We start from the raw sequence: 26423 nt of genomic DNA, 5'->3' as shown, positions 1-26423 counted from the left end.
TTGTTTTTTTCTTCATTGTTAAAACCTGATTATCTCATTTCATTTTTTTTTCTTTTTTTTTTAAATTTAGGATTTATACTTTAATTCAAAGCCCCCACTCCCCCCTCCCTTTTTTTTTCTTATTTTTTATTTTTATTCTATCTACTTTTTTTTTTTTTTTTTTTTTATTCTTGTGCAAAGATTTTCAGAGTGCAGCACACGTTACTGACTTGGAGTTTTCAGAGCCAGATTACTGAAAATTATTATTATTTTTTCTGCATTTTGCACTATTGGTAAAGCCTGTCTGTGCCTCTACTTGCCAAAGCCTCTTGTGTTTTTCTCTAGCTTCAGGGATATGGATGCACCCATCCCAGCTGTGCTGTTCTCTTTCATGTACCTCTCGGCTGTCTCTGTGCTCTACTAGGCACTCCAATGTCAAGGATGTGTTAGTGAAGACGTTTTATTCTTCCTTTCCATAGATACTTGAAAATCTAGAACCATGAAGGTGCTCCTATATCTAACGTTTGCTGTCGGACTGATTGCAGTAGGTAAGTTATTTCTTTTTTTGCAATTTCTGATCCTGGGGGGATGGGGGGGGGGGGGTGGATTTTTTAAATGCCTTTTTCTTTGTTGTGCTTGGGTGTGTCTCCCGTGTGTCGCTTTAAGGGCTTATTTACACGTCTCCTGTTTCTTGTTGTAAAATACATGTAATTTTACTACATGAAAGGTAGTGCAAAACCCAAGCCTTTCCTCTGTGGATCATTCACATCTATGCACTTTGGGGGAACTATAATGTATATGCCATAATGTGTGTGTATATAATCCTTCCTGTCTGCACGGGTCCCATACACTGTACTGCGTTTAACTTAACTGTTAAATAATGTTATGTATTTTATACCACTGTGGCATGTGCACAGGTTACTCGTTGGTTTAAATAGTACTATTATACATGTGCGACATGTACTGGCTGAAAAATCGATTTCAGTTTTTTTGATGTGTTGTGCCTTAAAGGGCCATTTGATGACAATGGCAGTGCAGGACAACCCATCCTAAGCAGGTGTCCATGCATGTATTAAAAAAAAAAAAAAAGCCCTGCGTTGTGACACATTAGTAGCCAATTTGGCAAAAGTAAAGCCTCGTACACACGCAACGATTATCGGCCGACCGATCGGCCGACTTTTGTCCAGTGTTGTTGTGTTGGTTGAAATGTGCTCTAGACTGCACATGAATTTTCTCGGCCAACAAAAACCAACTTCAGAAGTGATGTCATGTGCTGGTTTACTTTCCGTGTGTTTTTTCTTATCTGAGCATGCCCAGTCTTGCTCATCAGATTTTTGTCTGCCGAAATCTGTACTGACTGACGGAAAATCAGCCGTTCTGTTGACGGCCAACAAAAATTTTCTAGCATGCACACCAGATTTTGTTCGGCCGAAAAGTCGGAGTCGGTTGTTGGAAGCATCATACTAACAAGCCGACAATCGGCCGATCGGACGTTAGCCGAAAATTCACGGCCAACAATCGTTGCGTGTGTACGAGGCTTTAGAATGTCATGCTAAGGGCTCATACTTCCAATCTTCTGATGATTAATGGGTTATTTGGCTTGATTTGGCCATAGTTGAGGTTGGATCAAAATAACAAGCAATTGGATGATGTCTTACATTTTTTTTTTTTTTACTTCATACTCCTTCGATGAGTGAGCTTTTAATGTATTTGATCTTATCATTCTTGTTTTTCTAAATAAAAAAAAAAAAATTGCGCTATTGTTTTATCGCAATGATTCAACCAGAGAAAGTTAGTGTGTGTCGGATATGTCTATTAAAGAACTGAACAGACCTTATCATTAGACATACTACAAAATATTTTCCATAATCATATTTTTCATAATACAATATGCATATGTTTTGCCTTGTTCTGTTATGCATGAACAGACTCCATAATACTCGGTGACTATAGGAAAGTTCCGTAGTAATCTTTAACATGCTGCATCAGGACTCTATAGTGGAAAGCAGAGGCTGAAAATTTCCTGTTGTGCACGGTACTTCAAAAGGCTCTTCAGGCACAGTGGAACAAAGAACGGCTGATGGAACACACTGTGCAGATTTGACCATTTTAATTTTACTACTCTGCATTAGAATAAAACATTTTTTAAAGTGGGTTTATGTTTTACCCCTTTGGGGCTATGCCTATTTTTGCCAAAACAGGTGGCCAAGCCAGCTTTTACACATACCAGAACAATGTCAAAATCTACTAAATCTTCTTGGTATTATTTTTATAGATAAATTGGCCTTGTCAACTCACTCTGATAGTCTAGGAGTCACCAGTTTTCTGCCCTTCTCACCCTGTTATGCTGCATGACGTACCAGACACCACACCTATCCACCTATATTACATGGTGGCCATCTCTCTCGTTACTACGTTGTGTTATGCATGGCAGTTAGAAAAATGTTTTTGCAAATGCTGCACAATAGTACTTTTCTTGTAATGTATTCTGGGTGTAAAGAACAAATACTAAGAATTGTTTTGTATGCGTGACCGCTGTTCTGTATGGTGGATACATCTGTTAATCTGTATACATGGCCACTAGCTCTTTGCTTGTTCTGTATGTATGAATGATGCACAGTAGGGGCTTGGATGAGTAACGACTAAACATAGGTTACAAGTCTGCAACAGGGACTGGAAATGGATCTTCTTCTTGGCACAAACCATTAACCCAGTGCACAGGTTTTAGTCAGATGGCCAGCTACTGGTGGGATTCCCATTTCTTAGGTATTAAACAGATCCTTTTGCATGAATTACTGCATCAATGCAGCGTGGCATGGAGGCGACCAGCCTGTGGCACTGCTGAGGTAATATGGAAGGCCAGGTTGCTTTGATAGTGGCCTTCAGCTCGTCAGTATTGTTGGGTCTGATGTCTCATCTTCCTCTTGACAAAACCCCACAGATTCTCTATGGGGTTTAGGTCAAGCAAATTTTCTGGCCAATCAAGCACAGTGATACCATGATCATTAACCACTTTACTACCGCTTACGGGAATACTACTGCGGCAGAGTGGCTCGTTCCCGTCCAGTCACGTAGTATTAACGTGACTGGACTCCTCCCCTTCTGGGCGGCGCTTGCGCGCCGCCGGAGGCTCGCTCCCGCTGTTTTCATTCACAGCGGGAGTCGGGCCAGGGGAGGAGCAGCGGCGATCGCCGCTGCTCTTACCCGATCGTCGGGGATCGAGTCTGGAGATCCGCCCGCTGTGTGTAAACACAGCGGGCGGATCTCCATAGTGACAGGGAGTGACAGATCGGACTGTTCAGCATAGCTGGACATCCGATCTGTCCATGAATCACATAGTCACCTCCCCCCCTACACGTCAGTAAGCACCAGGCATACATCAACCCCTCCCTCTCCAATAAAATTAACCCCTTCCCTGCCAGTGTCATTTTTACAGTAACAGTGCATATATATAGCACTGATTACTGCAGTAATGTCACTGGTACCCCCAAAAGTGTCAAAAATGTCAGTCAGGGGTCCGGTCTGTCCGCCGCAATGTCGCAGTCCCGCAAAAAAAATCGCAGATCGCCGCCATTACGCGTTAAAAAAAAAACACCAAAAATGACAGAAATCTTTCCCTTTGTTAGTAAACGCAATAACTTTTACGCAAACCAATCAAAATACGCTTATTGCGATTTTTTTTACCAAACATATGTAGCATAAAACAAATTGGCAAAAAACTTTTAAAAAAATTGGTTTTTACATCTTTTTTGGGGGGAATTTCATATAAAAAAATGTGAAAAATATTGTTATTTTTTCAAAATAAACGCTCTTTTTTTGTTTATAGCGCAAAAAGTAAAAATCGCACAGGTGATCAAATACCACCAAAAGAAAGCTCTGTTTGTGGGAGAAAAAGGACGTAAATTTCGTTTGGGTACGGCATCGCACGACCGCGCAATTGTCAGTTGAAGTCGCACAGCGCCGAATCGCAAAAAGTGGCCTGGACGGAAGACAGCAAAATCCTCCGGTTGTAAAGTGGTTAAACCAGGTATTGGTAATTTTGGCAGTGTGGGCTGGTGCCAAGTCCTGCTGGAAAATTAAATCAGCAACTCCAAAAAGCTGGTCAGCAGAGGGAAGCATGAAGTGCTTTAGAATTTCCTGGTAGAGGGCTGCACTGACTTTGGACTTGATAAAACCCAGTGGACTAACGCCACCACATGACATGGCTCCCCAAATCATCCCGGACTGTGGAAAATGTTTCATTTCATTTGGAAATCAAGGTCCCAGAGTCTAGAGGAAAAGTGGAGAGGTACAGAATCCAACTTGCATGAGGTCCAGTGTGAAGTTTCCACAGTCCATGATGATTTGGGGAGCCATGTCATCTGCTGGTGTTCATCCACTGTGTTTTGTGAAGTCCAAAGTCAGCACAGCCCTCTACCTAGTAATTCTAGAGCACTTTAAGCTTCCCTCTGCTGACCAGCTTTATGGAGATGCTGATTTTATTTTCCAGCAGGACTTGGGACCTGCCCACACTGCCAAAACTACCAATACTAGGTTTAATGATCATGGTATCACTGTGCTTAAATGGGCAGACAAACTCGCCTGACCTAAACCCCGTACAGAATCTGTGGGGTATTGTTAAGAGGAAGATGAAAGACACAAGATCCAACAATGCAGATGAGCTGAAGGCTGCTATCAAAGCAACCTGGGCTTCCATAACACCTCAGCAGTGCCCCAGACTGATCACCCAGTGGTGTAGCGTGGGGGGTGCAGGGGGGGCCAGCCGCACCGGGTGCAACATCTGGGGGGGCGCATCGGCAGTGTCACTCTGTCTGTCTGACTCTGACATACACAGTTCACCCACTGTCTGCGGCTGCCTCCATCTTTAGGCTGGGAGATGTCCAGCGCAGCCGCCCTATGACTGAAAATGGCGGGGCTGGACTGTGCCTCACCTGTCCATTGGTGTAGGGTGGGGTGGGGTTGCAAGCCAAGCCCCGCCTATGCTGCCTCTCCTCACTGCTCAGTCAGTTTAGCAGCGAGTGAGTCAGCAGCCTGGCGCTGTCACAGAGTGGTTTTTTTTTTGTTAATCACCTGATTAGAGCCAGAGGCTCTAATAGGCTTCAAAAAAGGGTGGACCCGGGGTGCAGAGCAGTGCGCCCTGAGCCCACCCATTGTGTGACAATAGCGAATGAAAATTCGCTATTGTCACACGGATCCTCCCCCTGGCAAATCAGGAAGCGGGTCCGAGACCAGCTTCCTGATTGGCCGAAAGGCGAACGCATGCCATTGGCCGAGGAGGGGGCGGGAGGACTCGAGGAGACGTGGGGAACTGAGGAGAAGCGGCCGCTGCAGGTAAGTCTCTCTGCATTGAAAGGGGGCACGCTGGTCATTCTGCATTGAAAGGGGGCACGCTGGTCTCTCTGCATTGAAAGGGGGCACGCTGGTCTCTCTGCATTGAAAGGGGGCACGATGATCTCTCTGCATTGAAAGGGGGCACGATGATCTCTCTGCATTGAAAGGGGGCACGATGATCTCTCTGCATTGAAATGGGGCACGCTGGTCATTCTGCATTGAAAGGGGGCACGCTGGTCATTCTGCATTGAAAGGGGGCACGCTGGTCACTCTGCATTGAAAGGGGGCACGCTGGTCTCTCTGCATTGAAAGGGGGCACGCTGGTCTCTCTGCATTGAATGGGGGCACGCTTGTCACTCTGCATTGAAACAGGGCACGCTGGTCTCTCTGCATTGAATGGGAGCACGTTGGTCTCTCTGCATTGAAAGGGGGCACGGTGGTCATTCTGCATTGAAAGGGGGCACGGTGGTCATTCTGCATTGAAAGGGGGCACGCTGGTCACTCTGCATTGAAAGGGGGCACGCTGGTCTCTCTGCATTGAAAGGGGGCACGCTGGTCTCTATGCATTGAAAGGGGGCACGCTGGTCATTCTGCATTGAAAGGGGGCACGCTGGTTTCTCTGCATTGAAAGGGGGCATGCTAGTCATTCTGCATTGAAAGGGGGCACGCTGGTCACTCTGCATTGAAAGGGGACAGCTGGTCATTCTGCATTGAGAGGGGGCATGCTGGTCATTCTGCATTGAAAGGGGACACGCTGGTCATTCTGCATTGAGAGGGGGCACGCTGGTCATTCAAACTTGTATTTAGATGCATTTTGCTTTAATTACATCAGTATTTTCCTAACAAACAATACATGTGCTTAGGGGGTAAGGGTTTCTTTAACTACTCTAGTGAAAGAGACTCGAGTGCTAAAATTCCGTGGGTTAGGGGGCGCAAATTACTTGCCTTGCCCCGGGTGCTGACAACCCACGCTACGCCACTGTGATCACCTCAATGCCAAGCCACATTGATGCAGTAATTCATGCAACAGGAGCCCCGACCAAGTATTGGTATAGTCCATACAATACCGTAGATAGACTTACTTTTCAGTAAGCCAACATTTCTTTTTTATAAATCAAAATTAAAAAAACAATGCTTGAAATATTTCACATTGTGTGTAACCCATCTACAGTATATAAAATATGAGTTTATCTTTTTGAAATTAATTTCTACTATTTGATGATTTTCAAATTTTTTGAGATGACCCTGTATTTTTAAAAACTCCAAATGTATTTACCCTTAAAATCTGTAATTTGTTTGGTGACTTCAGAGTTGTCAAGGTGCTTACCTTCTTATCTCAGAAGGGCAAGAAGTCATGCCAAGGTTACATTGAGAGATGTAATCGAAAATACCTTTTAGCAACAGGTCATGTGGTTTAATACTTTCATGATGCAAACATGGTATTATATAATGATATCCTTTTTCCATCAATGAGAAGTTCATTTATAAGGCAAATATTTGCTCTGTCAACAGTGAAAATTCTGACAGAGAGGCTGCTTACTCGATAAAATGCTTTTAGAAGGGTAGAGAGGGTCATCGTAGATAAGGCTAAGAGCATAGAAAAATGGTGTTGGGTGTGTAGAGTTATCTACAATTAGTGCAGAGGATTGGGGATAGCAGGAAACATACTATACATAATGTTCAAAGCACCTGTATTCTTCTGATAAACATATAATATTTGTAGGGGAAATACTACATCTAGTTCTTCAGTGATGAAGGTTGTGATGTATTTTGAGGTGTAATGAACCTATTGACAACTTCACAGTTTTTCATAAAAGTTTATTAAGACATGCAGTTTAGCATATACAAGTGTTTTTTAATGCACTTGTATGGGGTTCACTCATCTCAGAGTGCTGCCACAGCTGAAATGTATTACAGCAAGCTTATTCGAAGGGGTGTGAGTGCAGATACTGTATTGTATCCAGTGGCGGCTGGTGCTCAAAATTTTTTGGGGGGGGCACAAAAAGAAAAATGTAACAGGTATTGCTTCGCGCCAAAAAACGCAGTAAAAAATTGCGTGACTTTGAAGTCATGGTACAGGCATGGCACAGGTGATGGTATAGGCATGGCATAGGTGATGGTACAGGAGATGGTAGATATGGTATAGGCATGGCACAGATATGGTATAGGCATGGCACATATATGGTATAGGCATGGCACAGGTCATGGTACAGGAGATGGTATATGCCCCCTTTCAATGCAGAGACCAGCGTACATGCCCCCTTTCAATGCAGAGACCAGCATACATGCCCCCTTTCAATGCAGAGACCAGCGTACATGCCCCCTTTCAATGCAGAGACCAGCGTGCGTGCCCCCTTTAATGCAGAGTTCAGCGTGCGTGCCCCCTTCAATGCAATGAGATTGTGCTGTGCCCCCTTCAATGCAATGAACACTGTGCTATGCCCCCTTCAATACAATAAACACTGTGCTATGCCCCCTTCAATGCAATAAACACTTTGCTGTGCCCCCTTCAATGCAATAAACACTGTGCTGTGCCCCCTTCAATGCAATGAACACTGTGCTGTGCCCCCACAATGCAATGAACACTGTGCTATGCCCCCTTCAATGCAATAAACACTGTGCTGTGCCCCCTTCAATGCAATAAATACTGTGCTGTGCCCCCTTCAATGCAATGAACACTGTGCTGTGCACCCACAATGCAGAGTTCAGCGTGCATGCCCCCTTCAATGCAACTGTGCTGTGCCCCCTTTAATGCAATGAACACTGTGCTGTGCCCCCACAATGCAGAGTTCAGCGTGCATGCTCCCTTCAATGCAACTGTGCTGTGCCCCCTTCAATGCAATAAACACTGTGCTGTGCCCCCTTCAATGCAATGAACACTGTGCTGTGCCCCCACAATGCAGAGTTCAGCGTGCATGCCCCCTTCAATTCAACTGTGCTGTGCCCCCTTCAATGCAATGAACAATGTGCTGTGCCCCCTTCAATGCAATAAACACTGTGCTGTGCCCCCTTCAATGCAATGAACACTATGCTGTGCCCCCACAATGCAGAGTTCAGCGTGCGTGCCCCCTTCAATGCAACTGTGCTGTGCCCCCTTCAATGCAATAAACACTGTGCTGTGCCCCCTTCAATGCAATAAACACTGTTCTGTGCCCCCTTCAATGCAATGAACACTGTGCTGTGCCCCCACAATGCAGAGTTCAGCGTGCTGTGCCCCCTTCAGTGCAATAAACACTGTTGCGTGCCCCCATCAATGCAGAGTTAAGCGTGCGAGCCCCTTTCAATGCAGAGCGCCACAGCATTGTCCCCAATCACTGCAGAGCGCCACAGCATTGTCCCCAATGATTGCAGAGTGCGCCACAGCATTGTACCCCAATGATTGCAGATTGCCCACAGCATTGTACCCCAATGATTGCAGAGTGCCCACAGCATTGTACCCCAATGATTGCAGAGCGCCACAGCATTGTCCCCCAATGATTGCAGAGCACCACAGCATTGTACCCCAATGATTGCAGAGTGCCACAGCATTGTACCCCAATGATTGCAGCACGCCACAGCATTGTCCCCAATCACTGCAGAGGGCCACAGTATTGTACCCCAATGATTGCAGAGTGCCCACAGCATTGTACCCCTATGATTGCAGAGTGCCACAGCATTGTCCCCCAATGATTGCAGAGCGCCACAGCATTGTCCCCCAATTATTGCAGAGTGCCCACAGCATTGTACCCCAATGATTGCAGAGCGCCACAGCATTGTACCCCAATTATTGCAGAGTGCCCACAGCATTGTACCCCAATGATTGCAGAGCGCCACAGCATTGTACCCCTATTATTGCAGAGTGCCCACAGCATTGTACCCCAATGATTGCAGAGTGCCACAGCATTGTACCCCAATTATTGCAGAGCGCCACAGCATTGTCCCCCAATGATTGCAGAGCGCCACAGCATTGTCCCCCAATGATTGCAGAGCGCCACAGCATTGTACCCCAATTATTGCATAGTGCCCACAGCATTGTACCCCAATGATTGCAGAATGCCACAGCATTGTACCCCAATGATTGCAGAGTGCCACAGCATTGTACCCCAATTATTGCAGAGTGCCCACAGCATTGTACCCCAATGATTGCAGAGCTCCACAGCATTATACCCCAATTATTGCAGAGTGCCCACAGCATTGTACCCCAATGATTGCAGAGCGCCACAGCATTGTACCCCAATTATTGCAGAGTGCCCACAGCATTGTACCCCAATGATTGCAGAGCGCCACAGCATTGTACCCCAATTATTGCAGAGAGCCAGCATTGTCCCCCAATGATTGCAGAGCGCCACAGCATTGTACCCCAATTATTGCAGAGTGCCAGCATTGTACCCCAATGATTGCAGAGTGCCACAGCATTGTACCCCAATTATTGCAGAGTGCCCACAGCATTGTCCCCCAATCAATGCAGAGACCAGCGTGCGTGCTCCCTTCAAACTTACCTGGCGGCGGCTCGGCTCCCAGCGGCGGCTTCTTCCCTCCTCGATACTTCGTCCTCTTCTGCGGTGGGTCCTTCTCCCTCGTCTCGGCCTCTCGTCTGCGGCGGGAACCGGCGGGCGGCCTCTCCTCTTCTCTGAGCGGCGGTGACGGTGAGTGACTGACGCACGCACCGGCACCGCCCCCATTGCGACGTCAGCGATGTCCTGGATGATGATTGGTCCAGGCTGGAGACTGGACCAATCACAGCCAGGATATCACGAAGGTTGGGGTGGCCAAGCGCCCAGGTTACGCCCCCAGAAGGCAGCCAATCGGCGCCTCTTCTGGGTCGTAACCCCACCCCCCCTTTAGCAACCACATAGGCCGGCGAACCGATTTTTTTTATTCTTCCGAACTTTATTGTTCGTTTTGTCTTTTTTTTTTTTTTTTTTAGGGGGGGCGGCGCCCTGGCCCCCCTATGCACGGGCCGCCACTGATCACTGGGCTATGAACTTTCCATGTGACAGTGCTGATTGGGCCAGTGCTGTCACATGCGACTCCATTTTTGGAAGTACTGAGCAAAATACAGGTCCTCTTTAACCGCTTTCCGACGGCGCACAGTATATTTACTGCGGCAGTCAGCCCCGGCCAGGCAGAGTGACGTAGATCTACGTCGCTAGCCTGTGACCGGCTTGTGAGCCAATAGCGGGCGAGCGCCCGCCCCGGCTCGTTCACTGAGGAGTCCGCGCGTGTGACCGGCGGACCCGATGTCCGCCGGTCACACTACGATCACCGGTAGAGAGGGAGAAAGTCAGGCGGCTTATGTAAACAAGCCGCCTGTCATTCTCCCCTGTGTAAAAATGGAGATCAGACGGTTCTACTATGTAGAACCGTTGATCTCTGTTTTTACAATAGCACACATGTCCCATCACAGTTAGAAACACGCCCCTAGGACACACTTAACCCCTCCCTCTCCAATACAGTTAACCCCTTCCCTGCCAGTGTCATTTTTACAGTAACAGTGCATATGTATAGCACTGATTACTGTAGTAATGTCACTGGTAACCCCAAAAGTGTCAAAAATGTCAGTCAAGGGTCCGCCGCAATGTCGCAGTCCCGCAAAAAAAAAATCGCAGATCGCCGCCATTACTAGTTAAAAAAAAAAACACCAAAAATGACAAAAATCTTTCCCTTTGTTAGTAAACGCGATAACTTTTGCGCAAACCAATCAAAATACGCTTTTTGCGATTTCTTTTACCAAACATAGGTAGCATAAAACAAATTGGCCGAAAATGTTAAAAAATTTTGATTTTTACATTTTTTTGGGGGGAATTTCATATAAAAAAAAGTGAAAAATATTGTTATTTTTGCAAAATTTACGCTCTTTTTTTGTTTATAGCGCATGATCAAAAAATCGCACAGGTGATCAAATACCACCAAAAGAAAACTCTGTTTGTGGGAAAAAAAGGACATGAAATTTCTTTTAGGTACAGTGTCGCACGACCGCGCAATTGTCCGTTAAATTCACGCAGTAAAAAATCGCAAAAAAAACCCTGGTCAGGAAGGGGGTAAAATCTTCCGGGGCTTAAGTGGTTAAAGAGACACTGCATATTTGTCTTTCACCCAGCCCGTGTTGCCTCCCAACACTACTGAAGTCTTCTGTAATGGATTGTGGCTTCCAAATATTGAGGGAGGGACCATTTCCCTATGTGGCAGTGTTTGGGCCAATCGCTATCACACAAAAGGAGTGCCATGACCTAAAACTTAAACAGACAGGGATGCTGAGGTAAGGAGGCGGTGAGGAAGTATGTCAGGGTAAGTCTGGGGATACATGTCTGTCCACACATAACCCACCTACCCCCAATGTCATTTTGCTCTGAATGGGCAAAGTGATAGTGTTTATTTAAGTTATTGTTCCAGAATCAGTTAAAACCATTTGTCAATTGGATGCAAGCTTTATTTTTAGTATTGTGGTCCTTTCTTTTTTTTTAATGTTTCCTAAAATGAGTGAGAAGTAGCGGTTGACAGCATATAACTATGGGGTGCACATTATAGGAGATGTTGGATGATACAACTGATTGAAGATAGATGCAACTCCCCCCCCCCCTGAATTATTCTTTATTCTACAAGAGAACAAGTCAACTGTTTGGGTAGAATAATCTCTTTAAAGCATAAGCTGTTGACACATACCCTTTCATCTATTTACTAGCTCTGTTGCTTTAGTGATTATGGAGCTTCCAAGTTGACATTTATTCTGCTTTTATCTTGCCTTCACTGGTCGTCGTTCCCCCCCCCCCCCCCTTTATAATGCTAGTGAATTTTTAAAATAAACCTTCCTGTTTACGCACCATTTTAGATTTGTTGATGTCATCACTAGGTCTTTGTTCTTTTCTTTGCAATTCAGAGAAATCGTTGTCAGTAGGAGGGGATGACAAGAAGCTCCGTGTAGAATGAAAACATCACCACACCTTTTTACAGTACTTCTCTCAAGGGCCCTCAGTGCTGATGCAAGCATTGATCTGGCTCTTGGGAAGGGTTATGCAAAAATATAAATTCCTTGATTGGTTGGTGGGCCTGCTTAGGAGGACTGCATTTACCAGTGGCGTAGCGTGGGTTGTCAGCACCCGGGGCAAGGCAAGTAATTTGCGCCCCCTAACCCGCGGAATTTTAGCACTCGAGTCTCTTCCACTAGAGTAGTTAAAGAAACCCTTACCCCCTAAGCACATGTATTGTTTGTTAGGAAAATACTGATGTAATTAAAGCAAAATGCATCTAAATACAAGTTTGAATGACCAGCGTGCCCCCTCTCAATGCAGAATGACCAGCGTGTCCCCTTTCAATGCAGAATGACCAGCGTGCCCCCTCTCAATGCAGAATGACCAGCATGCCCCCTCTCAATGCAGAATGACCAGCTGTCCCCTTTCAATGCAGAGTGACCAGCGTGCCCCCTTTCAATGCAGAATGACTAGCATGCCCCCTTTCAATGCAGAGAAACCAGCGTGCCCCCTTTCAATGCAGAATGACCAGCGTGCCCCCTTTCAATGCATAGAGACCAGCGTGCCCCCTTTCAATGCAGAGAGACCAGCGTGCCCCCTTTCAATGCAGAGTGACCAGCGTGCCCCCTTTCAATGCAGAATGACCACCGTGCCCCCTTTCAATGCAGAATGACCACCGTGCCCCCTTTCAATGCAGAGAGACCAACGTGCTCCCATTCAATGCAGAGAGACCAGCGTGCCCTGTTTCAATGCAGAGTGACAAGCGTGCCCCCATTCAATGCAGAGAGACCAGCATGCCCCCTTTCAATGCAGAGAGACCAGCGTGCCCCCTTTCAATGCAGAGTGACCAGCGTGCCCCCTTTCAATGCAGAATGACCAGCGTGCCCCCTTTCAATGCAGAGAGATCAGCGTGCCCCATTTCAATGCAGAGAGATCATCGTGCCCCCTTTCAATGCAGAGAGATCATCGTGCCCCCTTTCAATGCAGAGAGATCATCGTGCCCCCTTTCAATGCAGAGAGACCAGCGTGCCCCCTTTCAATGCAGAGAGACCAGCGTGCCCCCTTTCAATGCAGAATGACCAGCGTGCCCCCTTTCAATGCAGAGAGACTTACCTGCAGCGGCCGCTTCTCCTCAGTTCCCCACGTCTCCTCGAGTCCTCCCGCCCCCTCCTCGGCCAATGGCATGCGTTCGCCTTTCGGCCAATCAGGAAGCTGGTCTCGGACCCGCTTCCTGATTTGCCAGGGGGAGGATCCGTGTGACAATAGCGAATTTTCATTCGCTATTGTCACACAATGGGTGGGCTCAGGGCGCACTGCTCTGCACCCCGGGTCCACCCTTTTTTGAAGCCTATTAGAGCCTCTGGCTCTAATCAGGTGATTAACAAAAAAAAAACCACTCTGTGACAGCGCCAGGCTGCTGACTCACTCGCTGCTAAACTGACTGAGCAGTGAGGAGAGGCAGCATAGGCGGGGCTTGGCTTGCAACCCCACCCCACCCTACACCAATGGACAGGTGAGGCACAGTCCAGCCCCGCCATTTTCAGCCATAGGGCGGCTGCGCTGGACATCTCCCAGCCTAAAGATGGAGGCAGCCGCAGACAGTGGGTGAACTGTGTATGTCAGAGTCAGACAGACAGAGTGACACTGCCGATGCGCCCCCCCAGATGTTGCACCCGGTGCGGCTGGCCCCCCCTGCACCCCCCACGCTACACCACTGGCATTTACATAAAGACACCTTAAAGTGGAGCTCCACCCAAAAGTGGAAGCTCCGCTTATCTGTCCCCCCTCTGGTGCCACATTTGGCACCTTTTTAGGGGGGGGGGGTGGGGAGCAGGTACCTGTTTTTGACAGGTACCCATCCCCACTTCCGTCAGACCTCTCCTCGTTCCCTGCCTTCGGCCCATTCAGAAGGCGCAGTGCGCTTCCCGCATGCGCAGTTGGGAATCAGCTGTGAAGCTTCAAGGCTTCACTGTCGGTTTCTCTTACAGGCTATGATGGTGGCAGCACCCAAGAGCCGATGGAAACATAAGTTGGAGTGCCTAAATCGCTGGATTCCAGGACAGGTAAGTTTCCTAATATTTAAAGTCAGCAGATGCAGTATAGGTAGCTGCTGTTTTTTTATTTTTCTATGGGGGGGGGGGGGGCTGGAGCACCCGTTTAAGATAATGCTCACATAAGATGCTGAGCATCCATGATTAAAATAACTGAAATCCAATTAACGTAAGGGACCAGTCAGGGACAGGAGGCGCTAGATGTTGGCTGTCCTCCAGCCAGGAAACAAGGCTCTCTCTGGCTTGCAGCAGGTTCCAGTGCATACTGTAAGAAGCTTACAGCATGCAGTAAAAACAGTAAGCAATAGCATTACAAGAGAGGAAGCTGTACAACTGTGCAAGACTGAAGGTAAGGCTGGAGTTCAGCTTTAAAATACCAAGAATCTGCTGCCTGATAGGATTGACAGGAACTCCAAGTGAACATTTATCATTGAATGCTCAATTTTGCATGTAGGTTCTCTTATGGCCAGTCTTTCAAGAAAAGTCTTCAGCCCCTATTTGGTAAAGGGCTCAGAACCTGTAATTCCTTTTTTTTCTTTGCAGCCTCCGCCTTGACGTGTAACGTCTGTAAATTCAAAGCTCTTTCCATCTGCTTCACTGGGTCATCCACTTCAAGCTGCACTGGCAACTGCTCCACCACCAAAGCTGCATTCGGTAATAACAAAAAAAAATAGGATATTGCTTGCTTCCTGTATTTTCCTCTGATACAGAAGGGAAGGGAAAAACTCTCCAATGGAACACAGATGGCAAAAAACCTGACTGGTGTTACAACCCTTCATAACCACCCATTTCCTCTTAAGATCAGACAGATTTCCCACCCTTTATTACTCTAGCCAACATATTTTGGCTTCAGATATATTTTTGGGCTCAACTCCAATCAAAACTTTCCTCTGGTTTGGAATAGGAGAAAGGGTAATCCCTTATGTGCTGGTAGTTTAGGATTAGCGTATGGGAAGAAGCAAAATGGAATACTTTGGAGTGTCACTTGAGGGACAGTTCCGAGTCTTCTGGGGCTGCTGACATCACATTCCAGATAGCAGCACCCAGCAGTCTTGGAAAAAAGAAAGAAAGAGAAAAGCGCTCTAAGTGCAGACAGTCTTTATTGATAACAAGGCATAAGTAGTATAAAACTCACTAGAGACCAAGATAATGGGGCTTTTGGATATCTATAAAAAAGAGGCATGTTGCAGGTAAAGAACGTGCCTAAATATAATGAACGTGCAGATATAATCTTTTGGGAAGATTTCTGTTGAAAATGAATGGTCTAGCAACAGAGTCTCTCCTAAAATATGGGAAGACACAGAGTATGAAGTTCTCCATATCTAGAATTATCTAGCATTTGAAAGAAGCTGGATTTGGGCAATTATGGTATATTTTGAGGGGGGCCTACTATGGCTTCACTTTTTATAATGTTCTTTAGAACTTCATTAGTGACACCCTGCCACAATTTACAACCTGTCTGACAGCTACAGCTATTACAATGTCAGATTGTGGTGTTGTGCTCCCTTGCTAAATCCATCACAATGAAATATTAGTAGCAGCCAAGGTGTGCCAGTAACACCTTCATTATGGCATTGTGGGAGATAACCTGGGTGTACATCACCACTGAAGACTCAGATATATAGGAAACAAGAGGGTACTTGAAGGCACTAATCTTTGTCTAAATGGAGGTGACATGTTTGGGTGGCTTTGGCTTTTAAATATTAGTAGCTGACTTTTAAAAATTAGTAGCATGCTTTAAGTGCAACTCTTTTTTTTTACTTTACAGGTTCATTTTCCCTGTTCTCCAAGCTGAGCTGCGACCAAAACTGCACTGCCAGCTCTAAAGCCACGGACAATGTCTTCGGTTATGACTACAGCGTTTCATGCTGTAACACAGATCAATGCAATGCTGGCAACTCTGTCAAGGTCTCCTTCTCCCTAGGGCTGGGGATGGTGCTTCTGTGGCTACTGAACGCTGTGTGATCAGCTAAGCTACAGAGTCAACAGGGATGCCTTGGGGCAATGCTAAATGTAAAAATGCTAAAGCTTCAACTCCTGACATGACCAAGTTGTTTTCCAAGGACGATATCATACAGAAGTCCTGTACTACACAACCAGTGACTTGGTCTCTCTCCTCCATGCTTACTTTGCTCTCACCGGTGTTCCACTTTCCTTATGGCTCAATCTGCTAATGCCATTCCACATCCACAGTAGGAGGCGGTCTCTCTGTAGACTGTCTTGTGAATATGAGGCCTTTTACTGGACTGATTCACATGGGACTTACACTGGATTTTTTTTCATTTGTTTTTTTCCAGTTAATGTATTTTTGATTATTAAACTTGACTACTATGATGTATAGTGAAATATAACCTTCAGATTTTATATAAATGTTGTTATAAGCTATACGTTTTTTTAATACGCAAGTTCCAACGTTCAGTCTCACTCTCTAGATATATTGTGGCTTGTTCCATTAAACAGAGTTTATGAAACACTTTTTTGGCTCCGACCATCTGGGGCTACTTTTTTTTTGTGGCACAGTTCGTTTTTATGTGAATCCTGCCACAGGATGGCTGGCCACTTTTGGCAAGGAAAAGGTAAGTATGAATATCAGGAGATTGGCTTATTGTTTGGAATTAGGTTAACATTAGGGTTGGGTCCATTATTTAAAATATATTTTTATTAACTTCATGTTTTAGGGTGAGAAGGATCAGGTTTCTAGCTCACAAATGGGCTCCTACATTGTGTGTGTATGTTGAGGATATTGGCCAAGACCAGGGAAGGCAACCTTGGAGAGTTGGAGATCTACATGAACAACATAGAAGAGATCAAAGATCACAAGGGTGCAGCGTGTTCCTTTTACTTTTTTTTTTTTTGAGGTAATAACCCACTAAGACCCCAAGAATATTTGAAGAAAATTCAGAAAAATATAATAATATAATAATAAAAATGTAATTGTAACAATCTAAACTTTTAGCTTTAATTCAAAAGTAATTTGTTCACCCCTAGACTGATGCAAGGGTTTTGTACAGAAGGCAGGGGCCAAGAGTGTGTTATGTACAGGTGATGTAAAAGTAACTTGTAGCGCAGTGAACAGATTGCAGGGGTCAAGAAGAGTATGTACACACCCTATTGCATAGCATCTCTCATGATTCATTACATCCCTTTATTCATAGCACAGCAGTACTACCTATGAGGCACTTTGACAACGCACACACTTACATACATTTCCTAACATAGAAATAAACCAGCCATCACTTATCCCAAGCTCCTCTAATGGCATGACTGGCTGACCCTCCAACCTTTTCAGTTGTTCAGTTGTTCTCACTCCTGTTGGTGGGCAGCGGTCCTGGGGAGAAGGGGCATGATGGAGGGCTGTCCTTCTCATGCAGGGGTCAGGCGTGTGTAACGTGCAGGGGTCAGTAGTACAGCCTATGATTCGTCCCCCCCCCCCCTACCTAATTTATAGCACAGCAGTACCTCCGTGAGGCATTTGGACAAAAAACACACCCGGCCACATTTTTCTCATACCCTTTTACATACACTCACAAAAATGCACCCTCTAACATTCATACACACATACTAACATGCGCACACACTAGCCATCACTTATGTTAAGTTCCTCTGCTGGCACCAACACCAGAGAACATGTACACCAGTGGTGTCAGCACCCTGGGCACAAGGCAAGAGATGTGAGGCTCATGACAATCTTTCCACCACATGGCTGCAATTGACCTATTGCAAGCCTCTGTCCTAGATCATATAGGCATCTGGGATACTTAGAACTTCTGACCTGTTTGCTTGCCCTAGGTAGGTGACCAAGAAAGCCATAAATATAAAAGTTTAGATGGAGAACAAGCCATGAATTATTTTTAAATGTGGATCAAGAAGGGTTAGGTAAGAACAGGTTACCAGTTAATTATGTGGGACATGTTGGAGATACAGAATATACAGTAAAATGCAACACAAATTTACTGCAGTGCATCACAATGCACAGGGCTTGGGAAAAATGGTTATGGGCTTCCCAAAACTCAACATGCACCACATGCCAGCCTCAATTTTACTATGACCTTACTGGTGTGTACAGTATTTGATGTTCAATGATTTAAAGTATTAAAGCAAATGGGTCAGCCATGCAAAAAAGGAATCTACAGAATGAGAAGTATTGGCAAGGTCTATCTTTGTCTGAGGAAAGGGAAGTAAATATAGAGTGCAGTGATGGATTTGTAAAAAAAAAAAAAAAAAAAACAGAAAATAGGAAAATAAAACTAAGGTCACCTACAACATTCCTAGTAAGCAAAATGAATGACTCTCTTTGTAGCATGCTTAATATGCATCCTGCATGCTTAATATGCTTTCTTAGTCTGCCACCCAAGCCCTGAGGAATATCTAATACATCTCCCATAATTCAGTGATAAGTGCCATTTGACAGGCAATGTTTATCTCGTATGAGATTGTAGATTTAGACATTATCTGAACATTGAGCCTTGTGTAGAAGCACCTGGGGGCTCTGGAAGTGGATTTGGATGATGGGAGAGAAAAGCTGAATCAAGTCAAGTACGAGCTTTCTATGAAGTGAGGCTATAGCTTTGCCAACTATGAACAAAGTATGGGCTCATTTTAAGAGGTTGGTTGAACCTGCATGCAAGCTTTTGGTTTGGTAAGTTTACATCCCAATGTAGGAGGGTGCTGTGGAATCATAATACCCAACCCCTCAGAACGGTGGACCAGACATCTCTGATTGTAGATCAGAGATATTAGGTTGTGGCTTTCTTGGGCTTTTTTTGATGGGATCAAGTGGTTATTTTTGGGTCTAACCTTGATATTTATGGAGTCCGTGCATAAAAAAGTCACTCTCCATGAAAGAATAAAAAAACACAGAAAGTCACTGAACAGCCCAGTCAAGGCAAATCAAGTATTCTGGGTGTCATCTTAGGGTTATCAGCTAATATTGGTCAATCATTTTTTATCAACACCACAAACATATACAGTATAAGTAAATACAGTCAGGGGAATTCATAAAGAGTATTTACGACATGTCATTCTTCTGCACAACAAAAGTTGTTACAGTTGAAAGATTCATGTGCCTTTTGGAAACAGGGTCCACATGCAGAAGTACACTGATGTCCATATGGGCACTCCATCCTCATTGCAGCTAAGCTTGGTGCTGCAGCTGTCACACAAACAGAGCATCAGCTGAGGAATTTTGTAGCTGGGTAGGCAGAGCCTGATGACAGCCTGCTATTGGCTATAGAATAAGCCCACTTTCTGCCATAAATCACAAGGAGTGAGCAGACCTGATAGGGAACTAGTATACCTGGGAACCCTGGTTTCCTGGGGGCAGAGTAGGGGGGCGAGGTTAATAGCTTAATGTGCCACAGAGAATGGTGGTGGGTATGGTAAAATATCCAGTTGGAGGGGCTTAAAACTTCACCCTATGTTCAGAAGGCATCATTCAGATATACATTGTATTTACTAATACTAAACTTAGTGCAGGGGTTCAAATTGGGTATCGTACATAGTGCAGGGATTAGGGGTGTTTAAAGAGGAGTTCCAGCCTGTATTAAAAACAAAATTATAAGTCAGCAACTACAAATACTGTAGCTGCTGACTTTTAATATAAGGACACTTACCTATCCAAGGAACCCACAATGTCGGCACCCGAAGCCGACCTGTCCATCCTTACTAAGGGAAACAGAAAGTAAAGCCTTGCAGCCTGTTCCCTAGTGCGCATGCGCGAGTCGCTCTGCCCTTTCTGAATGGTTCCACTGTCTTCTGGGACCTGTGTGTGTCTCCCAGAAGGCAGCAGGGGGAAGTAGGAGGGGCCACAAATTATTTAGGTTGCTGTGGCACCCTTACACGGAAGTGGGAGTGGGTACATGTTTTTGACAGGTATCCGCTCCCCCCTCCCCCCCCCCTGAAAGATGCCAAATGTGGCACCGGAGGGGGGAAGGAAGCAGATACGTGGAGCTTCCACTTTTAGGTGGAACTCCACTTTAATGTACATAGTTTAGGAGAGCATTCAAACCACATATATACACACTGCATACAAACATATACATACAGCATGCATACACATACATACCACATACATGCAGTATACATGGACACTGCATACAACATACATATACACTGCATAAACATACACACTGCATATAACATGCATACATGCAACTTACATACACACTGCATACACATACACACATATACATGCAACATACTTACACTATGCATATGCATACATGCAACATACCTACACACTGCATACAATATACATACGTATATAAAAGAAAACATAAGAAACCGATAGGTTATAAACCCGCACAAATCAATAACCAAAAAAACAAATAAACTACAATAAAGAGCTACGTATTGTAAAGTGTGAAAACCACCTAGACTGTAAAAAGAAACAAAGAAACCACACTCTTACATCATAAAATACATATCACCATAGTGAATAGACAAAAAAATAAATCCGTCTTCATTTAAATTATAAGAAAATACATAAAAATTGTTACCCATGTTTTAATTCCCATATGCGCAATTTGACTCCCTGTAATAGGGGGAAATTAAAGTGGAGTTCCGGCCACAGAAAAAAAATTTCAATGAACATACCCCCGGGACAGTCAGGGCTAGTACATTCCACAATGGATAGCCTCTGATCTGTCCCGGTTCGCACTTACCTTATAGAAGAAATACTTTTAAAATTTCTTCTCCAACGCTGCCATCTCAGGTGTGGGCAGCTTGAAGCCAGCGCGATCTTCTTCTGCGTCCTCTTCCGTCCTCTTCGGTCCCACGATGCACTGCGCCGGCCCCGCCGTCACTTCCAGGTCTGCAGCGTCATCCCTGCACTGCTTCTGGGCATGCCCAGAAGCTGTTTAGCAAGGTATGACGCGCCTACACCGGAACTGACGTTGGGGCCGGTGCAGGCGCATTGATTCCTGGGAGCGATGACGTTCAGCTCCCAGGAATCATTGCAAAGCGGAAGTGACGGCGCGGGCCGCGGCCGAGGAAGAGGGAAGTGGATGATAAGGTGAGTATATTATCCTCTCTAATAAGGTAAGTAAGCAAAAAAAAAAAAGTCGAGAATATCCAATTCTTGCTCAGGTAAGGATAAGGAAGCCGGTGCCATAAAATCTACAGGCATGATTTTGTGGCTGGAGCTCCGCTTTAAGTCTGGTGAGTATATATTGCATCTGCATGCTGGCGGAGAGGCACCTTTCCTATACTCACTGAGGATGCTATTCACGTGTGGGATTATATATGGATTTCACAATTTGTATGTAATTTTTTATAATTTATATGAAGACGTATTTATTTATTTGTCTATTCACTATGGTGATATGTATTTTATGATGTATGAGCGCGGTTAATATACATATATAAATAAACATCTCTCTGATAGCATATATGTAGTTCCCTGTGCCCCCGCTCATGCTGGCAATTTTTTTTTTTTTACCCAAGGGGCAGCCTACTCCCACCCTATCCACAGACACTACTCCAGCCCCAGCTCCTCCTCCTTTCCCAGCAGCCGGTATTTACTTGCTGAGAGCAGAGTGTATGACTCAGAAAAATGACATTTGCATGCTGAACTGAGTTCACATTTTTAGAATTTATAATCAATTTGATTATGACCTGAGAACTGGAGCTAAATTCCAGTATTACTGAGTTGATTCTGACATGTTCCCAGCTATGCGTACTAATGTCTCAGCTTCTGGATCAGGCACTGCCAGCTTTCAGCATCACAGGTTGCTAGAAGACTATATTGTCGACAACATCCTTAAAGCGTAAAAAAACTGTCCAATCCTTTACAGCCAGGAAAGCTGCCATCTTGGTCTGTGTTTTATCTGAAGGTTTTTCCAAACTATGGCCCTCCAGTTGTTCAGAAACTACAATTCCCATCATGCCTAGTCATGTCTGTGAATGTCAGAGTTTTACAATGCCTCATGGGATGTGTGTTTCTGCAACAGCTGGAGGACCGTAGTTTGGAGATCCCTGGTTTAGACTCATGGTTGGAAAGTGGTAAAACCAGGCAGATGAGCCATGCTTTTACCTTGCCCCCCCAACCTCCAAATTAAAGGATGAGTTCACTTTTGGAATATGTTCCATGCTCCGCCTATTTTTAAGGTGGAACATATATAACATGTTCCAACATATGCAGCCTCTCCCCCCGCTCCCTCCCCTATCCCTGTGACAGCGGCAGGGGAAATCTGTCACTAATTGAAAACAGTGTGACTGGTTGGGCCTCCACCCACACAGCCGCATCATTCATTCACAGTTTCCTGTGAATGAGTGCCTACAAGTACCATCAGCCATTGGGGCTGACGGCTTGTAGTTTTCAATGAGCTGCGAGGGCACTACTGACATAGATGAACGAGTTTGGGGTGAAGGAACTTGACTGGATTGCTGACCTCAACCCGATAGAACACCTTTTGGATTAATTAGGGGGGGGGGGGGGAGACTGTGAGCCAGACCTTCTCGTTCAACATCAGTGCCTGACCTCACAAATGTGTTTCTGGAGGAATGGTCAAACATTGCCATAAACACACTCCTAAACCGTGTGGACAGCCTTCCCAGAAGAGTTGAAGCTGTTTTAGCTGCAAAGGGTGGGCCAACTTAATATTGGACCCTATGGACTAAGACTGGGATGCCATTGAAGTTCATGCGTGTGTAAAGGAAGGCGTTCCAATACTTTTGACAATATATTGGGTTTTGTTTATTCTGTTCTTTCTAATCAAGTTCATATGAATTATTTATGTATTTTATATTTCTATTTATAGCCAGTAGCCGAGTGGTAAGCACTCTAAAAGCTCTTTCTTCATTTTTTGTGCTGACAAGAGACCTGAATAAGAAAGAAAATGCCCACATGACCATCTTAAAGTGTAACTAAAGCCGCAGCATACCCCTGGAGTATACAGTATGCCATTATTACAAGTATGCACAACATATCTGCACTTACAGTGGAAATCCATCTCTCTCAACACTATTTTTAATCCTTATGCTGCTAGCATTAATAAACAGATCATATTCACTTGCTTTAACCTTTTTCTTTTTTTTTTACATTTCTTCAGTTATTATCTGGTTTCCAGGCTTGGGCAAATTACATCATACATCCCAGAAGCCTTCAGAAGGGGAGGAAGGGTTTTCTCAGCCAAGCACACCCTCCTGCCTGCATGCATAAGCTAAGGGAAGGTGGATTCCACAAAGTAAACGCTACACTAATCATCTGCTCTTACTTAACCACTTAAGCCCCGGAAGATTTTACCCCCTTCCTGACCAGGCCCTATTTTGCGATTCGGCACTGCGTGACTTTAACGGACAATTGCGCGGTCGTGCGACGCTGTACCTAAACTAATTTGACGTCCTTTTTTTCCCACAAACAGAACTTTCTTTTGGTGGTATTTCATCACCTGTGCGATTTTTTGATCATGCGCTATAAACAAAAAAACAGCGTAAATTTTGAAAAAATAACAATATTTTTCAAATTTTTTTATATAAAATTCCCCAAAAAAATGTAAAAATCCAAATTTTTTAACATTTTTGTCCAATTTGTTTTCTGCTACATATGTTTGGTAAAAAAAAAATCACAATAAGCGTATTTTAATTGGTTTGCGCAAAAGTTATTGCATTTACTAACTACGGGAAAGATATCTGTCATTTTTGTTGTTTTTTTTTTTACGAGTAATGGCGGCGATCTGCGATTTTTTTTGCGGGACTGCGACATTGCGGCGGACAGATCGGACCCTTGACTGACATTTTTGACACTTTTGGGGGTACCAGTGACATTACTACAGTAATCAGTGCTATACATATGCACCGTTACTGTAAAAATGACACTGGCAGGGAAGGGGTTAACTTTATTGGAGAAGGAGGGGTTAAGTGTGTCCCTAGGGGCGTGTTTCTAACTGTGCAGGGATGTGGCTGTTCATGTGCAGGGATGTGGCTGTTCTACGGTCCTACATAGCAGGACCGTTAGATCTCTGCTGTTGCACAAGGGAGAGTGACAGGTGGCTTTGTTTACATTAGCCGCCTGCCTTTCTCCCTCTGTAACCGACGATCGCGAGTGACTGGCGGACATCGGATCCGCCGGTCACTCGCGCGGAGGTGTCCGTGAACGAGCGGGGGCGGGAGCGCGCCTCTGGCGGCGCGCGCTCGCCCCTATTGGCTCACAGGCTAGTGATGTACCGGTACGTCACTTTGCCTGCACGGGGCTGACCGCCGCAGTATATGTACTTGCGGCGGTCGGCAAGTGGTTAATATGGCCACAGCCATAAATGCTGGGGGGATGTTTTTCAAAGTGATTTCTCAGCAAAAAAAAAAAAAAGCATGGAGACATGGGTGGATGGGTGAGTTTGCTTTGAATAATAAGAATGAATTGAATAGTGTTTTCGGTTGGTGCTCCGGTGCAGTGTAGTTCCACTGTAATGGCAGTCTCTCATGTGCTCTCCTCCAGAGATTTAAGGTCCTTGCTCCCCTTATCACTTGGTCACCGCTGCTGTCGTCTTGTCCTCTGTTTCTTCTGCAATCAATGTGTCCTCTCTTCAGCTATTGGGTGGCCACTGATGAGATAACATCATAGATGTGCGCAGCCTATTGCATTAGGGTGTGCACCCCAAAGCTCAAACACATGTGCACAGTAGGGCAATGGATGTTGTCAGTAGAGCAGAAGACAGTGTCAGTAGAGCAGTGGACGGTGTCAGTAGGGATGAGGTTGGTGTCAGTAGTTTTTTGTTTTTATTATTTTATTTTGTTATTTTTTACAATTTGTTAGGAGCCCCATTGAGGGGCTTTGGTGAAATAGCAGAGAAAGGGACTCAGGACAGCGATTCCCCAGTCTCTTTCTCTGTAGCCTCAGCTGCCACAGGGATAGGGGCGTTTGGCAGGGGAAATCTGCATCGCACAGGGTGAGCAGGGTGTGCCCAGGCACACCCAGCAGGAGCGTAACTACAGGGGTTGCAATCGCAACCGGGCCCCATGCTCCAGGGGGCCTGTGCGGCTCCCCTGTACACCTGGATAGGAGGGGCGGGGGCAGCATGTAGAGAAATTACTGTCCTCCTTTTTCCTTCTATAGCTGCAGGAGGAAAATGGAGGAGATTGGTTCCTCTGTATGCTGCCCCCGCTGCTCCTCCTATCCAGTTCACTTGTTTTCTGCTGTCTCTGGGCCCCTGTGTGCTTCCCTGGTCCCCCCCCCCCCCCAAAGTGCCGCCCCCCCCCCCCCACTGTGCTCCCTCTCCACTCTTGCCGGCTGCTGCAGGGATGTGTCACAATAGAGAACCAGGAAGGGGTCAGTAAATATGTCATTTACCAGCTCCTTCCTTTTCTGAATGGACAGAGTCATAGTCAGTGTAATTGTAAAAAAAATAAAATAAAATGATAAAAAACACAAATAAAATACCCAAAAATAAAAATTACTGACACCAGTGGGTGATCTTCCAGGATCGCAAAGGTCACAATTGCGACCGGGCCCTGGCATTCCACCACCGTGGGGAGGCCCCAAGATAGCAGGAAGGGGGCTCACTGCAGAACTTGTGAAAGGGTCCCGCTGCGGGACAGAAATAAAGGGCCCCGCAACGAGAGTAAAGGGTCCCAGGATCAGTGGGAAGAGCCCCAGGCTTGAAGGGACGGGGTCTGGGGGGCCCTTCATGGTTTCTTGCATCGGGGGCCCTGAAGGTTCTAATTACACCTCTGACACCCAGCACACCCTGTTTGCACACCTATGGATAACAGCTACCCTTAAACTGTGCATTTAACTCCTAAACCTAACCCAAAAGCTTAATATAGGTGTAAAATCCTAAATAGGTGTTAAGTTTGCTATAGGGCTGTGTATCACAAATGGCTGCGCTTTATTCTTTAATAAGGCTCCATTCACACCCGAGCATATCGTTTTCAGGTGTTTTTTAGGCATTTTTAAGGCGTTTTTTTGCAGATGTTTGGAGGCAGGCATTGACATCTGACCAAAAAAGCTTATACAGTATTCTGTCAAAAAAGAAACTCATGTACTTTTTTGAGCTTCAGGTGTTTTGCTTCAGGCGACAAAAGTGTGCTCCATCCATATGACTGTGTTGCTTTTTTCAGGGTGGGTTCCTTGATGGTGACAGCAGTGGTATGTTTTGTATGTTAAACTGGCCACTTGTTG

General features: G+C 45.4%; 1 protein-coding gene across 1 annotated transcript; it reads left to right on the top strand.

Moving 5' to 3' along the window:
- The first annotated feature begins 387 nt into the window (after positions 1-387).
- Positions 388-16554, top strand: LOC309560373 (uncharacterized protein). The gene is made up of 3 exons (XM_082264004.1): positions 388-527; positions 14852-14962; positions 16077-16554. The coding sequence occupies exons 1-3, from the start codon at positions 479-481 to the stop codon at positions 16271-16273; spliced, it is 357 nt and encodes a 118-aa protein (XP_082120130.1). The 5' UTR covers positions 388-478; the 3' UTR covers positions 16274-16554.
- Positions 16555-26423: the final 9869 nt, after the last annotated feature.

Source organism: Pelophylax lessonae (assembly GCF_965119305.1).
Source record: "Pelophylax lessonae genome assembly, chromosome: 7".
In the NCBI taxonomy this organism is placed as follows: Eukaryota; Metazoa; Chordata; class Amphibia; order Anura; family Ranidae; genus Pelophylax; species Pelophylax lessonae.
The sequence above is the reverse complement of the archived record's forward strand: the minus strand, read 5'-3'. Positions and strand labels throughout refer to the sequence as shown.